This window comes from Scyliorhinus torazame, chromosome 4, assembly GCF_047496885.1.
Source record: "Scyliorhinus torazame isolate Kashiwa2021f chromosome 4, sScyTor2.1, whole genome shotgun sequence".
In the NCBI taxonomy this organism is placed as follows: Eukaryota; Metazoa; Chordata; class Chondrichthyes; order Carcharhiniformes; family Scyliorhinidae; genus Scyliorhinus; species Scyliorhinus torazame.
This window is the reverse complement of record NC_092710.1, coordinates 297,879,859-297,895,797: the sequence shown is the minus strand read 5'-3', so window position 1 is coordinate 297,895,797 and position 15,939 is coordinate 297,879,859. Positions and strand designations below refer to the sequence as shown.

Here is a 15,939-nt window from a genome sequence, read left to right as displayed (position 1 = left end):
GCATATTAGGGGAAAACAGCAACAGCAGCAGCCAGAGCAGTGGCACCACGGCTGGCTCTGATGTTCAGAAGGGAGGGTCAAAGCGCAGAAGAGCAATAGTCAGAGGGGACTCTATAGTCAGGGGCACAGATAGACGCTTCTGTGGACGTGAAAGAGACTCCAGGATGGTATGTTGCCTCCCTGGTGCCAGGGTCCAGGATGTCTCCGAACGGGTAGCAGGCATCCTGAAGGGGGAGGGCAAACAGGCAGAGGTCGTTGTACATATTGGTACTAACGACATAGGCAGGAAGGGGCATGAGGTCCTGCAGCAGGAGTTCAGGGAGCTAGGCAGAAAGTTAAAAGACAGGACCTCTAGGGTTGTAATCTTGGGATTACTCCTTGTGCCACGTGCCAGTGAGGTTAGAAATAGGAAGATAGAGCTGCTAAACACGTGGCTAAACAGCCAGTGTAGTCCATTATCTGGACTACTGGAAGCTCTTCCGGGGCAGGTGTGGCCTGTATAAGAAGGACGGGTTGCATCTAAATTGGAGAGGCATAAATATCCGGGCCGCGAGGTTTGCAAGTGTCACACGGGAGGGTTTAAACTAGTATAGCAGGGGGGTGGGTACCGGAGCAATAGGTCAGAAGGTGAAAGCATTGAGGGAGAACTAGGGAATAGGGCCAGTATGGCTCTGAGGAAGAGCAGACAGGGAGATGTTGCTGAAAACAGTGGGTCTGGTGGCCTGAAGTGCATATGTTTTAATGCAAGAAGTATTATGGGTAAGGCAGATGAACTTAGAGCTTGGATTAGCACTTGGAACTATGATGTTGTTGCCATTACAGAGACCTGGTTGAGGGAAGGACAGGAATGGCAGCTAAACCTTCCAGGATTTAGATGTTTCAGGCGGGATAGAGGGGGATGTAAAAGGGGTGGCAGAGTTGCGCTACTGGTTAGGGAGAATATCACAGCTGTACTACGAGAGGACACCTCAGAGTCAGCGAGGCTACATGGGTAGAGATCAGGAATAAGAAGGGTGCAGTCACAATGTTGGGGGTTTACTACAGGCCTCCCAACAGCCAGCGGGAGATAGAGGAGCAGTTAGGTAGACAGATTTTGGAAACAAGTAAAAACAACAGGGTTGTTGTGATGGGAGACCTCAACTTCCCTAATATTGATTGGGACTCACTTAGTGCGAGGGGCTTAGACGGGGCAGAGTTTGTAAGGAGCATCCAGGAGGGCTTCTTAAAACAACATGTAGACAGTCCAACTAGGGAAGGGGCTGTACTGGACCTGGTATTGGGGAATGAGCCCGGCCAGGTGGTAGAAGTTTCAGTAGGGGAGCATTTTGGGAACAGTGACCACAATTCAGTAAGTTTTAAAGTGCTGGTGGACGAGGATAAGAGTGGCCCCTAGGGTAAATGTGCTAAATTGGGGGAAGGCTAATTATAACAATATTAGGCGGGAACTGAAGAACATAGATTGGGGGCGGATGTTTGAGGGTAAATCAACATCTGACATGTGGGAGGCTTTCAAGTGTCAGTTGAAAGGAATTCAGGACCGGCATGTACCTGTGAGGAAGAAGGATAACTACGGCAAATTTCGGGAACCTTGGATAACGAGAGGTATTGTAGGCCTCGTCAAAAAGAAAAAGGAAATTTGTCAGGGCTCGCATTCCAAGCATTGTCTGGCATCTTTGAATCTGTCTATATATATATGTTTCTGGAACATACCTCTTCATTCACCTGAGGAAAGAGCAGCGCTCCGAAAACTAGTGACATCGAAACAAACCTGTTGAACTTTAACCTGGTGTTGTAAAACTTCTTACTGTGCTCACCCCAGTCCAACGCCGGCATCTCCACATCACCACTGAAGGATAGGCATGGGAATCTATGTGTGGAGCCAGAGGAATTGGGCAAGGTACTAAATGAATACTTTGCATCAGTATTCACCAAAGAGAAGGAATTGGTGGATGTTGAGTCTGGAGAAGGGTGTGTAGATAGCCTGGGTCACATTGAGTTCCAAAAAGACGAGGTGTTGGGCGTCTTGAAAAATATTACGGTAGATAAGTCCCCAGGGCATGATGAGATCTACCCCAGAATACCAAAGGAGGCTAGAGAGGAAATTGCGGAGGCCTTGACAGAAATCTTTGGATCCTCACTGTCTTCAGGGGATGTCCCAGAGGACTGGAGAAGAGCCAATGTTGTTCCTTTGTTTAAGACGGGGAGCAAGGATAATCCAGGAAACTACAGGCCGGTGAGCCTTACGTCAGTGGTAGGAAAATTACTGGAGAGAATTCTTCGAGACAGGATCTACTCCCATTTGGAAGCAAATGGACGTATTAGTGAGAGGCAGCACGGTTTTGTGAAGGGGAGGTCGTGTCTCACTAACTTGATAGAGTTTTTCGAAGAGGACACAAAGATGATTGATGCAGGTTGGGCAGTGGATGTTATCTATGTGGACATCAGTAAGGCCTTTGACAAGGTCCCTCATGGTAGACTTGTACAAAAGGTGAAGTCACACGGGATCAGGGGTGAGCTGGCAAGGTGGATACAGAACTGGCTAGGGCATAGAAGGCAGAGAGTAGCAATGGAAGTGTGCTTTTCTAATTGGAGGGCTGTGACTAATGGTGTTCCACAGGGATCAGTGCTGGGACCTTTGCTGTTCGTAGTATATATAAATGATTTGGAGGAAAATGTAACTGGTCTGATTAGTAAGTTTGCAGACAACACAAAGGTTGGTGGAATTGCGGATAGCGATGAGAATTGTCAGAAGATACAGCAGGATTTAGATCGTTTGGAGTCTTGGGCAGAGAGATGGCAGATGGAGTTTAATCCGTACAAATGTGAGGTAATGCATTTTGGAAGATCTAATGGAGGGACTATACAGCGAATGGTAGAACCCTCAAGAGTATTGAAAGTCAGAGAGATCTAGGTGTACAGGTCCACAGGTCACTGAAAGGGGCAACACAGGTGGAGAAGGTAGTCAAGAAGGCATGCGGCATGCTTGCCTTCATTGGCCGGGGCATTGAGTATAAGAATTGGCAAGTCATGTTGCAGCTGTATAGAACCTTAGTTAGGCCACACTTGGAGTATAGTGTTCAATTCTGGTCGCCACACTACCAGAAGGATGTGGAGGCTTTCGAGAGGGTGCAGAAGAGATTTACCAGGATGTTGCCTGGTATGGAGGGCATGAGCTATGAGGAGCGGTTGAACAAACTCGGTTTGTTCTCACTGGAATGACGGAGGTTGAGGGGCGACCTGATAGAGGTCGACAAAATTATGAGGGGCATAGACAGAGTGGATAGTCAGAGGCTTTTCCCCAGGGTAGAGGAGTCAATTACTAGGGGCATAGTTTTAAGGTGAGAGGGGCAAGGTTTAGAGTAGATGTACGAGGCAAGTTTTTTTACACAGAGGGTAGTGGGTGCCTGGAACTCGCTGCTGGAGGAGGTGGTTGAAGCAGGGACGATAGTGACATTTAAGGGGCATCTTGACAAATACATGAATAGGATGGGAATAGAGGGATACGGACCCAGGAAGTGTAGAAGATTTTAGTTTAGACGGGCAGCATGGTCGGCACGGGCTTGGAGGGCCGAAGGGCCTGTTCCTGTGCTGTACTTTTCTTTGTTCTTTGTTCTAAAATCACTCTCAGCTTTCCTTGATGATCACTTCGCGTGGTTCTTTGTGCAAATGTTACAATCATTATGGTGAGGTTGAACAGCCTGAGATTGTTTACACTGCAGAAATCTCAGGGCATACAACTATCCCTCATTTAGCACTCCTAATGTGTTCCTAAAACACAACATGCCAAACAAAAACATGCAAAATGCTTCCTCTATAAGAAACCATGCAATAAGGCTTGGTCATGTTCCTGACCTGTAATTTTTCTCTGAAAAACCTATTGATCGCATTGAACCTAACTGGTCTAACTTGCCAATAACTCGCTACTTTTCCTGACATCATCGCTGCCTCCCATGCACTGCTTCCTGCCCGTCTCATTCTTCGCTTTCCTCTCCCGAGCCCCTCACACCCTCCCATGCAGCCCCGCTCACCACCTTGCACACCCCCTCGGGCTCACTACACCTCTCCTGACCCCTTCACTGCTTCTCACTCACAAGCTCTCTCCCGAGCCCTCGCTTAAGGGGCGGTGAGTGAGGCGGCGAGTGGGAAACAGAAAAGAGGTTGAAATAAGGAGGTACAAGCAGGAGGAAGTAAGGGAGCAAGGAGTCAGGAGAGGGAAGCAGTGAGCATGAGGGACTGAGGGAGTGGGAAGTAGGAAGAGGATTGGGAGAGGGAAGCAGCAATCTCAACTGAGCAAGTGGGTTGGAAGCAGTGAGCAGGAGGGAATGAGGGAGTTGGAAGATGCAGGGTGCAGGAGGGAGTAAAGAAGCCAGGAGCGGTGATGAGCGGGAGAGGAGTGTGAAGTGGCAAGTGGGATGGAGTGATAGGATCAGGAGAGGCAACAAATTAAGTGGCATTTGTTTAAAAAAAACAGACCAAGCGTGCGCAGTTAGAATGTTGTTCTTGGTGCACACACAGGTAACTGCTCCAAAACAAAAAAAATTAAGTTCTATTATTTACAAGCCCCACTAAAACATGAACACATTAGTAGAACACATTTAAATGGTAATACCTAAATAGTATTTAAGCATTAAAGGCCCTTAAATTAATAAATTGAACATGGCATGGTGGCACAGTGGTTAGCACTGCTGCATCACAGCTCCCGGAACCCAGGTTCAATTCCAGCCTTGGGTGACTGTCTGTGGAGTTTGCACTTTCTCCCGGTGTCTGCGTGGGTTTCCTCCGGGTGCTCCAGTTTCCTCCCACAGTCCAAAGATGTGCAGGTTAGGTGGGTAGGCCATGCTAAAAGGGCAGGGAAGTGCGCCTGGGTATGGTTCTCTTTCAGAGAGTTGGGGCAGTCCCGATGAGCTGAATGGCCTCCTTCTGCACTGTAGGAATTCTACGGTTCTATGGTTCTAACATTAATATGTTCAGAGATGGTCACAAATTCTAGAAGAATTCTAGACTCAACATTAAAAGAGAGGCCGCGATCTTGAGACCGCACTCACCGTCTGCGGAATCAGCAGCGTGGGCGGAAAATCTAACGAGAATAGGGAAATGCGATTCTCACCGGAGAAAACACTTCTCCCAACTTTCTCGGTCGCCGATGTCACAGGTTTCACACCCACAAAGGGTGAACATCATTTTAAAACATTTCAATACGTCTCAATATTATTAGCAGACCACCCACCAAATGACCCTCCCTCACTAAATATTCATACCTCGTTGACGTGATGTCATGTCGGCAAGCATTACAAGTTTGGCTCAGCGTGAGGCAGTGGAGGGGATCCCTCTGGGGGGGGTGCAAAGGTAAGTATAGCCCCGGGGGGAAGAGGGGGGGGGGGGGGGGGAGGGACATGCCAAGGCAGTGCCCAGACACTGTCCCCTGCCACAGGTCCTCAATGCCAGGTTGACAGTGCCAACCTGTGCCAGGGGGAAATGCCAGGGGCAAACGCTAGTGGTCCAAAGAGGGGGGGGGGGGGGGGGGGGGGGGGAGGGGGGGAATAGTGCACGGATGTGCGGTGGTTTTCCGCCGGTGAATGGGTGCGGGGGGGGGGGCAGATTTGCTGGCGATCAATGTGGGGGAGGGGGGGAGCGCCTTTGAAAGATGGTGCCGCAATCTCTTTGGAGCCAGTTTCTGACTCTATGAGGTCCCGCCATAGTGATGGTGTAAGCCACACCCACTTATTACTTTTGGCAAAGAAGCTCAAGATTCCGTGAGAAAACTGCTGTGTGCAACTGCAGAGTTGGAGTTACAGGCCAGTTTTCGGTCTATGCCTGACACTTTCCCAAATTCTGGTAAGATTCTGCCCAGAGAAGATGCAGACAGTTTAAATTTAACTTCTGTACGGCAAAGGTAACGAATGTCGGGAACAGATTCTCCAGAAGGTAATGCTTAAACTGCTTTTTTCTATACCTGGGCTCAACTAGTGCCTTTAGCTTCAGAACATTTAAATTCACACATCTCAGTGTGACCTGGCACTGGAACGCAAACTCAACTGAGTGCTGAGAGTTCAGTGAGGAATGGGGCGAGGTGTTCCTTTGTTTTTTCTAACATATTCACCCTGTGAGAATTGGTTCTTTCTCTACTACAGGGGAAGAAGCTAGTTGTTCAATGAGTAACTGGTGAGTCTTTAAGGTCTATTCTATTCCTAAGATTTAAAATAGTACAGGAATTTGTGGTAAGATTAATAAAGTACATACACATAAAAGAAAATAAATAGCTGAATGAAAAGGATGGCGGGACAGGTGATGTGTCATGGCTGCAGCATGTGGGAGCACCTGGATATCAGCGTGATCCAGGGCGAACACATCTGCAGTAAACGCTTGCAGCTTAAGCAGCTTTAGTTCAATTATTCAGCTTGAGGCTGAGCTACAGACACTGCGACACATCAGGGAGGTGGAAAGTCATCTGGACGCTTTGTACCAGCAGACCCTTAGGATATGGTCTTCTGATTTAGAAGGTGGTCAGGGTTAGGAGGGTGCTAGTGCAGCTGAGGCAGGTAAGGGAACCCAGAGTGCAGGAGTATCAGCCTCTGCAAATATCCAACAGATTTGAGTTTTTTTCCAGCTGGTTTGGATGAGAATGTGGGCTGCAGGGTGGGTGCGTTGACTATAGCACTGTGATATAGGAAACCATTCAAGTGGGGGTAGCAAAAAGGAATGTAGTGGCAGTAGGGAACAATATAGTGAGGGGCATAGACACTGACACTGTGCGTCAGTGTTGGGAGGGGAGAGCACCCGATAATTGTGCTGTGGGGGTGGAGAACCCTGATACCTTCATGGTGATGGAGGGTTCGGGGGGGGGGGGGGGGGGGGGGGGGGGAAAGAGTTTAACCTCAGTTCTGATCAGGACACCCTTTAAAGAGAGTGCCCCGATCTCTGTGGAGCTGTCCTTGCTGGCTCTATCAGGCCCCGCCCCACCAGACGTCCCCAGATTTTATTTTAGTCAGAATGCCTAGAGATCTGGGGCGAAATTCTCCCCAAACGGCACGATGTCCGCCGACTGGCGCCCAAAACGGCGCCAATCAGACGGGTATCGCGCCCCAAAGGTGCGGAATGCTCCGCATCTTTGGGGGCCGAGCCCCAACATTGAGGGGCTAGGCCGACGCCAGAGGGATTTCCGCCCCGCCAGCTGGCGGAAACGGCCTTTGTTGCCCCGCCAGCTGGCGCGGAAATGACATCTCGGGGCGGCGCATGCGCGGGGGCGTCAGCAGCCGCTGACAGTTTCCCGCGCATGCGCAGTGGAGGGAGTCTCTTCCGCCAGAGGTGGAAGGGAAAGAGTGCCCCCACGGCACAGGCCCACCCGCGGATCGGTGGGCCCCGATCGCCCCGCGCCCCCCCCCCCCAGGACCCCGGAGCCCCCCCACGCCGCCTTGTCCCGCCGTTCAAAAGGTGGTTTAATCCACGCCGCCGGGACAGGCAATTTATCGGCGGGACTTCGGCCCATCCGGGCCGGAGAATGCAGCGGGGGGGCGCGGCCCGATTCCCGCCCCCGCCGAATATCCGGTACCGGAGACTTCAGCGACCGGCGGGGGCGGGATTCACGGCAGCCCCCTCCGATTCTCCAACCCGGCGGGGGGTCGGTGAATGACGCCCCAGGTCTGAAAACTCAGCAATGCATCTGAAGAGATACATGCCCGTTTTCAGTCAGAGCCTGACACTGACAAATTGAGGAAAATTCAGCCCACAAAACTATCATCGATTGCCATTAAAACCCATCTGGTTCAATAATGTCCTTCAGGGAATGAAATCTGCAGTCCTTACCTGGTCTTGCCTATCTGTGACTCCAGATCCACAGCAATGTGGTTGACTCTTAACTGCCACTCAGTTGAAGGATAATTAGGGATGGGCAAAAAAATGCTGGCAAGCACCAGCATTCCAGGAAAGAATAAACGTAACTGCCTTGGAAAGTGTCGTGGTTCCAGCATTGTGTGAGCTCCCACTGGCCCTTCAAATCCTGGGAAGGTGGTTTAAATCTTGCAGTGGGTTGTACCCATATCCAAAGCAGGTTTCAAAGGTAAACACTCTTTAGTGTGTTCGAACAAACTTTTTCACACAGCCTGGAAGTGTGGTGGAGGCAGGTTCAATCGAGGCATTAAAAGAGGGCATTAGGTGATTATCTGAATAAAAACAAAGTACAGGGACACGGGGAAAAGACAGGGGGATAGCACTAAGTCACGATGCTTGTTTGGAGAGCCGTGCAGACATGATGGGCTGATTGGCCTCCTTCTGCATCGTAACAATTCTGTGAAGTGGCCATCTCATGCTCCCAATTTGTATGTCTGTACATATGTTCGTATGCATTGAAGACAAATGGTGTTGAACAGTTTAAGGTAGGATTGGATAGTTTCTTTTCCCCACAGTCCAGTACCTTACCAGGTAACTTGAGCTAACCAATGAAGAAGAATTAGATTTTCATACTTACAAGCTCATTTGGCCCAGCTCATCCTGCAATGCCAAGAGGATCTCAGTGAGCCCCTCAGTTGGTGAAGAGGCGGAGGAATAGGGCGATACAAAATGTAGATCCCCATTCTTCACTTTGCCACTATCGTAAGTTGTTTTTCGTGAATTCTGAGGAGTCCTTTGCACAGGGAGCTTTTGTCTTCCATCAGACATCATGGTGTTATAATGCTTCATCAGATGGAAAACATTCTGTATATTTGCTGTGACAGAATGACTGGTGCTAATGGACTTGAACACAAGAACAGTGAATTTAAGGATGGATTGATAAAAAAATGGCACTTTCTTTCACACCAGCATCTCACCAGATTTCAATTCCATAGAACTGAACACGATTCGAAAAAGCTGCTGAAAACAATCAGGATACTCAATTATTTTAAAAAACCATGCTGAGTCCAAATGCAGAACAGTTTGTGAACAATTTTAATGTTCACATGGGACACCCTCCACTGCATACTGTAGGTTTAGCTGACAGAACACCACCAATTTAGTTATAAATACACTTTGGCAAAAATTACTTGACAACATCATCTCAATAGAAGGAAAACAAGAGGATACCAGTGGAATTCAGCAACAGCAATGTAATATACAATAACGCGCAACGTGCATTTGATCCCTGTACTCTCAAGTATCCACTGTGGAGGCAGTCGCCATCCCGCTGACCACTAACCAAATTTCCTAATGACGCAGCATAGAGCATTAATGTTCCTTATTTTGCTCCTTCACATATTTCTGCAATATGAGAAAAGAACCTGTACACCAGCCCCGGAAGCTCCATGAACACTCCATGATCACTCTATTAATGGCCTGCTAGGGGATGTACAAAGTCCAATCCAGGTGACCTGCTTCCTTGTGGATAATCAATTGCCACCACCTCTGCATTTCACGGTAATAAATAGAAAATAAATTAAAGCACATTAAAAACAGGTGAATGAGGAGTAAGTCATACGGACCCTTGACGCTACTCTGCCATTTGATCTGACTGCGGCCTTACCTCTGCTTTCCTGCCTACCCCCCTTTGGCTCCCTTGTCAATCAAGAATCTATCTATTTAACGCAGCCTTAAATATATTCTATGACCCTGCCGACACTGCTCTCTGGAGAAGAGAAATCCACAAACTAACGACCCTTTGAATGAAAACATTTTTCGTCAACTCCATCTTAAATGGGAGACTCCTAACTTTTAAACTGCGTTCCCTAGTTCTCATGTTTCTCACAAGAGGAAACATCCTTTCAGCCTTCGCCCTGTCAAGTTCCCTCAGGACCTTACATGTTTCAATTAAATCAGTTCTTATTCTTCTAAACTCCCAATGGTTAGAGGCTCAACCTGTCAAACCGTTCCTCATCAGATAACCACCCCAGGAATCAGTCGAATGAACCTTCTTTGAGCTGCTTCTAATACCTATCACTGCACCCCCCGAGGGATTCCCTTGACGATCTTCATAATAATAATAATAATAATAATAATAATAATAATAATAATCGCTTATTGTCACAAGTAGGCTTCAATGAAGTTACTGTGAAAAGTCCCTAGTCGCCACATTCCGGCACCTGTTCGGGGAGGCTGGTGCAGGAATTGAACCGTGCTGCTGGTCTTGTTCTGCATTACAAGCCAGCTTTAGCCCCCTGTGCTAAACCAGCCCCTGATTTTGGCCAAACGTGTTGTAAACCTCGCTGACGTGATGTCACATCGATGAGGTTTGAATATTTATTGAAATACGGGAGGTAAACATGTGGCAGGAGGCCCATGAATGATATTAAAATACACTAAAATCTATTAAATGAGGTTCCCACCCTTTGTGGGCATGAACCTTGTGACATCATCGGTGAGAGGTGGAGAGAATCAGGGAACAGGGTCTCTCCGGAGAGAATCGCATTTTCAACTCTCTCTTGATTTTCTGTCCACGATGCCAATCCCTCACATGGCTAGTGCAGACTTCAAATCATCCCCAGTGTCTTTAACACTGCTGCCATTTCCTTATTTCCCATGAGTACCCCAGTCCCATTCTCTTGAACAGGGTTTCCCAAACTTTTCCAGCCACTGAAGCCTTTTGACCTTCGAAGGGTACTGACAGAACCCAGTAAGAAACAGTCTTATTATGTTGAAGAGTTAAACTACAAAAAATACAAGGACGCATTGATACAAGTCTTTTCTATTTCTTACATGTATACATCTATTATAATTTAAAAGTTCTCTGATTCAAGAAATACTTAGGTCTTATCTTCTTTTTGTCATTTTTAAGGAGTGATGCCGCTTCTTTTGCTCACACATTTGTTTCATATTAGGAGTGTTGCTGGAGAGCTGGATTCTCATAAGTCATGTGCACACACACCCACACAAATACATTCCCCTATGTCTCTCATAACCAGACTCCCACTTCTCTCCCTCTTATTCACCACCCAGCTCTCTCTATCTCTCTCCCACTTACACCCACCTCTCTCACTCTCTCATTCACACACCCACCTCTCTCTCCCCTACCTCTCTCCCAATTCCCCGTACTCCCACCTACCCACACTCTCATCTCTCTCCCACCTCCCAACACTCTCACTCCACTCTCTCCCACCCACCCACATGCCCACCTCCCCACACCCCCACCTCTCTCTCCCATCCACCCACACTCCCACCTCTCTCTCTCCCATCCACCCACACTCCCACCTCTCTCTCTCCCATCCACCCACACTTGTTAGTAACAAGTATACCGCTTTGATAACTGTTGGGGGTGGGGGGGAGGGAGGGGGTGGACTTACCAGGGGTAAGCCATGGGGTACAGGTCTCTGGCACAGAGTCTGTCCCTGTTGCTCTCTGGGTTGTTATCCGTGCCACGTGCTAGCAAGACGAGGAATAAAGAGAGAGAGAGGAGTTGAACACCTGGCTACAGGGATGGTGCAGGAGGGAGGGTTTCAGATTTCTGGATAATTGGGGCTCATTGTGGATGGTCTACACCTGGACCAGAGGGGTACCAATATCCTGGGGGAGAAAATTTGCTAATGCTCTTCGGGAGGGTTTAAACAGTTCAGCAGGGGCTTGGGAACCTGAATTGTAGCTCCAGTATACATGAGTTTGAGAGTACTGAGGTCATGAGTAAAGTTTCAAAGTTGCAGGAGTGTACCGGCAGGCAGGAAAGTGGTTTAAGTGTGTCTTCTTCACACTTCTCTCTCTCTCCCATCCACCCACATTCCCACCTCTCTCTCCCCTGTCCACCCACACTCCCACCTCTCTCTCCCATCCACCCACACTCCCACCTCTCTCCCATCCACCCACACTCCCACCTCTCTCTCTCCATCCACCCACACTCCCACCTCTCTCTCCCATCCACCCACATTCCCACCTCTCTCCCATCCACCCACACTCCCACCTCTCTCTCTCCATCCACCCACACTCCCAACTCTCTATCCCATCCACCCACACTCCCACCTCTCTCTCCCATCCACCCACACTCCCACCTCTCTCTCTCCCATCCACCCACATTCCCACCTCTCTCTCCCCTGTCCACCCACACTCCCACCTCTCTCTCCCATCCACCCACACTCCCACCTCTCTCTCCCATCCACCCACACTCCCACCTCTCTCTCTCCCATCCACCCACACTCCCACCTCTCTCTCTCCCATCCACCCACACTTCCACCTCTCTCTCTCCCATCCACCCACACTCCCACCTCTCTCTCTCCATCCACCCACACTCCCACCTCTCTCTCCCATCCACCCACACTCCCACCTCTCTCTCTCCATCCACCCACACTCCCACCTCTCTCTCCCATCCACCCACACTCCCACCTCTCTCTCTCCCATCCACCCACACTCCCACCTCTCTCCCATCCACCCACACTCCCACCTCTCTCTCTCCATCCACCCACACTCCCACCTCTCTCTCTCCCCTGTCCACCCACACTCCCACCTCTCTCTCCCATCCACCCACACTCCCACCTCTCTCTCTCCCATCCACCCACACTCCCACCTCTCTCTCTCCCATCCACCCACACTCCCACCTCTCTCTCCCATCCACCCACACTCCCACCTCTCTCTCTCCCATCCACCCACACTCCCACCTCTCTCTCTCCCATCCACCCACACTCCCACCTCTCTCTCTCCATCCACCCACACTCCCACCTCTCTCTCCCATCCACCCACACTCCCACCTCTCTCTCCCATCCACCCACACTCCCACCTCTCTCTCTCCATCCACCCACACTCCCACCTCTCTCTCCCATCCACCCACACTCCCACCTCTCTCTCCCATCCACCCACACTCCCACCTCTCTCTCCCATCCACCCACACTCCCATCTCTCTCTCCCATCCACCCACACTCCCACTTCTCTCTCTCCCATCCACCCACACTCCCACCTCTCTCTCTCATCCACCCACACTCCCACCTCTCTCTCTCCCATCCACCCACACTCCCACCTCTCTCTCTCCCATCCACCCACACTCCCACCTCTCTCTCCCATCCACCCACACTCCCACCTCTCTCCATCCACCCACACTCCCACCTCTCTCTCCCATCCACCCACACTCCCACCTCTCTCTCTCCCATCCACCCACACTCCCACCTCTCTCTCTCCCATCCACCCACACTCCCACCTCTCTCTCCCATCCACCCACACTCCCACCTCTCTCTCTCCCATCCACCCACACTCCCACCTCTCTCTCCCATCCACCCACACTCCCACCTCTCTCCCATCCACCCACACTCCCACCTCTCTCCCATCCACCCACACTCCCACCTCTCTCTCCCATCCACCCACACTCCCACCTCTCTCTCCCATCCACCCACACTCCCACCTCTCTCCCATCCACCCACCCTCCCACCTCTCTCTCTCTCCCATCCACCCACACTCCCACCTCTCTCTCCCATCCACCCACACTCCCACCTCTCTCTCTCCCATCCACCCACACTCCCACCTCTCTCTCCCATCCACCCACACTCCCACCTCTCTCCCATCCACCCACACTCCCACCTCTCTCCCATCCACCCACACTCCCACCTCTCTGTCTCTTGCCCCCCCCCACCCCTCCCCCTCGCCCCAATCTCTCTCTCTCGTTCACTGGCCCCGGCCACTGCTCCCCTGCTCTCACCTCTGGCATCCAAGTCAGCCTTCCCTCTGCCCCATGGTTGCGGCCTACTTCCAATCAGAGGACAGCTTCTCAGTGCAGTGTGAAAACTGTCTTCGATTGGACAAGCTGGAAGCACAGCTTTTTTCAAATTTAAAATGGCCGAACCTATCGGCACCACAGATGAGTCCCACAGAACATCTGGATAAGTCCCATGGAGCCCCAGGGTGCTGCGGAACTCAGTTTGGAAAATGCTGTTCTAAAGGACCCATGCTCACTTTAGGTATTCTTTTCCTTTTTAAATACTTCTGGAAGCTCTTACCATCTGTTTTTATATTTTTAGCTAGCTTTCTCCCATGCTCTAATTTCTTCCTCCTTATTCCTTTGTCATTAGTTGCTGGTTTTTAAATTCTATCCAATCTTTTGCCCCTAATCTTCACAGAATCGAATACTTTTAATTTCAATGTGATATATTGTGGGTGCGATTCTCCGAAATGAAGACTATGTGTTCGCGCCGTCGTGTACGCCGTCACGTTCCACGACGGTGCGAAACGGCCGCGGGCAGTAGCGATTCTGACCCCCACAGGGGGCCAGCACGGCGCTGGAGCGGTTCACGCCGCTCCAGCCTCTCTTCCCAGCACCAAATGGGCGCCACACCAACCCACGCATGCGCAGGGGACTTCTTCAGCGCGCTGGCCCCTACGCAACATGGCGTAGTGGTTCAGGGGCCGGCCACGCAACAAAGGAGGGCCGGGGGGGGGGGGGGGGGGGGGGGGGGGATCTCGATCGCGGGCCAGATCCCATCGGAGGCCCCCCCCCGACCCTTCGCGCAGAGTTCCCACTGGCAGTGACCAGGGGTGAACGCCGCCGGGGGGACTATGCTTTTTCCGCACGGCCGCTCAGCCCATCCGAGCCGGAGAATCAGCCGATTAAACGCGCCGGCGCAAAAGGCACCGATTCTCCGCACCTCGGAGAATCGCGCGCCGGCATTGGGGCGTCGTGGTACGGTTGCGCCGATTCTCCGGCCTTGCGCGGGGCTCGGAGAATCGCGCCCATTATCTTTAACTTCCTTAGTTAGCCAGCGACTGTGCATCCTTCTCCGACAGTCTTTCTTTCTCACTAGCATATATCTTTTCGGAGTGTTGTAAAACATCTCCTTAAATGTCCTCCACTTCAGTTCTATTTTCCTAACCCCTCAATCTAATTCCTCAATACACCTTAGTCAGCTCTGTCTTCATACCCTTGTACTTGGCAACAATATGCATAAAATTACTTTGTACAACTTGGTACAATTGCATATCTCTCAACATCATCACCCTCCCAAGAACATTCTTCTATCTTCTCTCTGTGCAAGAATAGACATGTCCTAAAACTTTTGAAACTTACTGTGCCAGCGACAAATGGAAATTCAGCAAGGCCTGTCCTAACACGAGGTGACCAAGAGGATTTTTCTCTCATCTCATTCTGTAAAACAAAGAGATTTCTTGTTTAAAAACAATTAGAAGAACTAAAGGCATGCAGTAATAAATGTTGAACAGCCTCTTAAAACATATAAGAGCAAAATACTGAGGGTGCTGGAAATCTAAAGCATTCAGTTTGACATTACTAGTTTTATTCAGTCAAAGAAATAAAAAATAAGGAACAGTGAGTGAGAAACCGAAGGATGTACCATTTCTATTACTTCTTTCACTAGGCATCAATCTAGTGAACCTGTTGGGAGGCAGTGGCATAGTGGTATCGATGGCCTAGAAATCCAGAGTCATACTCTGGGGATCTGGGTTCAAATCCTGCCATGGCATATGAAATTTGAATTCAATAAAAATCTAGAATTGAAAAAGTCTGAACGGTGTGGTAGTCACCACTGACGTATATATAGGATGTTGATATAGGTGCTTTACAGTAAGGCCCCTGTACTACAGATACGGGGGTAGATCCCTGCCTGCTGGTTCCGCCCAGTAGGCGGAGTATAAATATGTGTGCTCCCCATACAGCAGCCATTTCGTCAGCTACTGTAGGAGGCCACACATCTCAGTGTAATGAAGCCTCGATTATATCCTACTCTCGTCTTTGTATAATTGATCGTGCATCAAACGGTGACCATGAAAACCATTGGCGATTGTTGTAAAACCTATCTGGTTCACTAATGCCCTTTGGGAAAGGAAATCTGATCTACATACGATTCCAGATCCACAGTAATGTGGTTGACTCTTAAATGCTGGCCCAGCCACATCCCATGAACAAATAAAAAATAAAAAAACTACCTCCAATGCAAATATATCCCTCCTTAAATAAGATGAAAACTACACAGTATTCCAAATGTGGTCTCATCAATGCCCTGTAGAGTTGTAACTATGCGTTCCTAGTTTGATACCCCATTCCCCTTGTAGGCC

General features: G+C 49.8%; 1 protein-coding gene across 2 annotated transcripts in view; it reads right to left on the bottom strand.

Moving 5' to 3' along the window:
- cep57l1 (centrosomal protein 57, like 1) overlaps positions 1 to 15,939 on the bottom strand; it is a 166,390-nt gene that overhangs the window by 14,338 nt on the left and 136,113 nt on the right. For both annotated transcript variants that reach the window (XM_072499977.1, XM_072499978.1), the window contains exons 11-12: positions 14,936 to 15,013; positions 8,465 to 8,730 (exon numbers count right to left, since the gene is read on the bottom strand). In XM_072499977.1, coding sequence (XP_072356078.1) covers positions 8,465 to 8,730; positions 14,936 to 15,013 — 344 coding nt within the window. The remainder of the gene's footprint in view (positions 1 to 8,464; positions 8,731 to 14,935; positions 15,014 to 15,939) is intronic.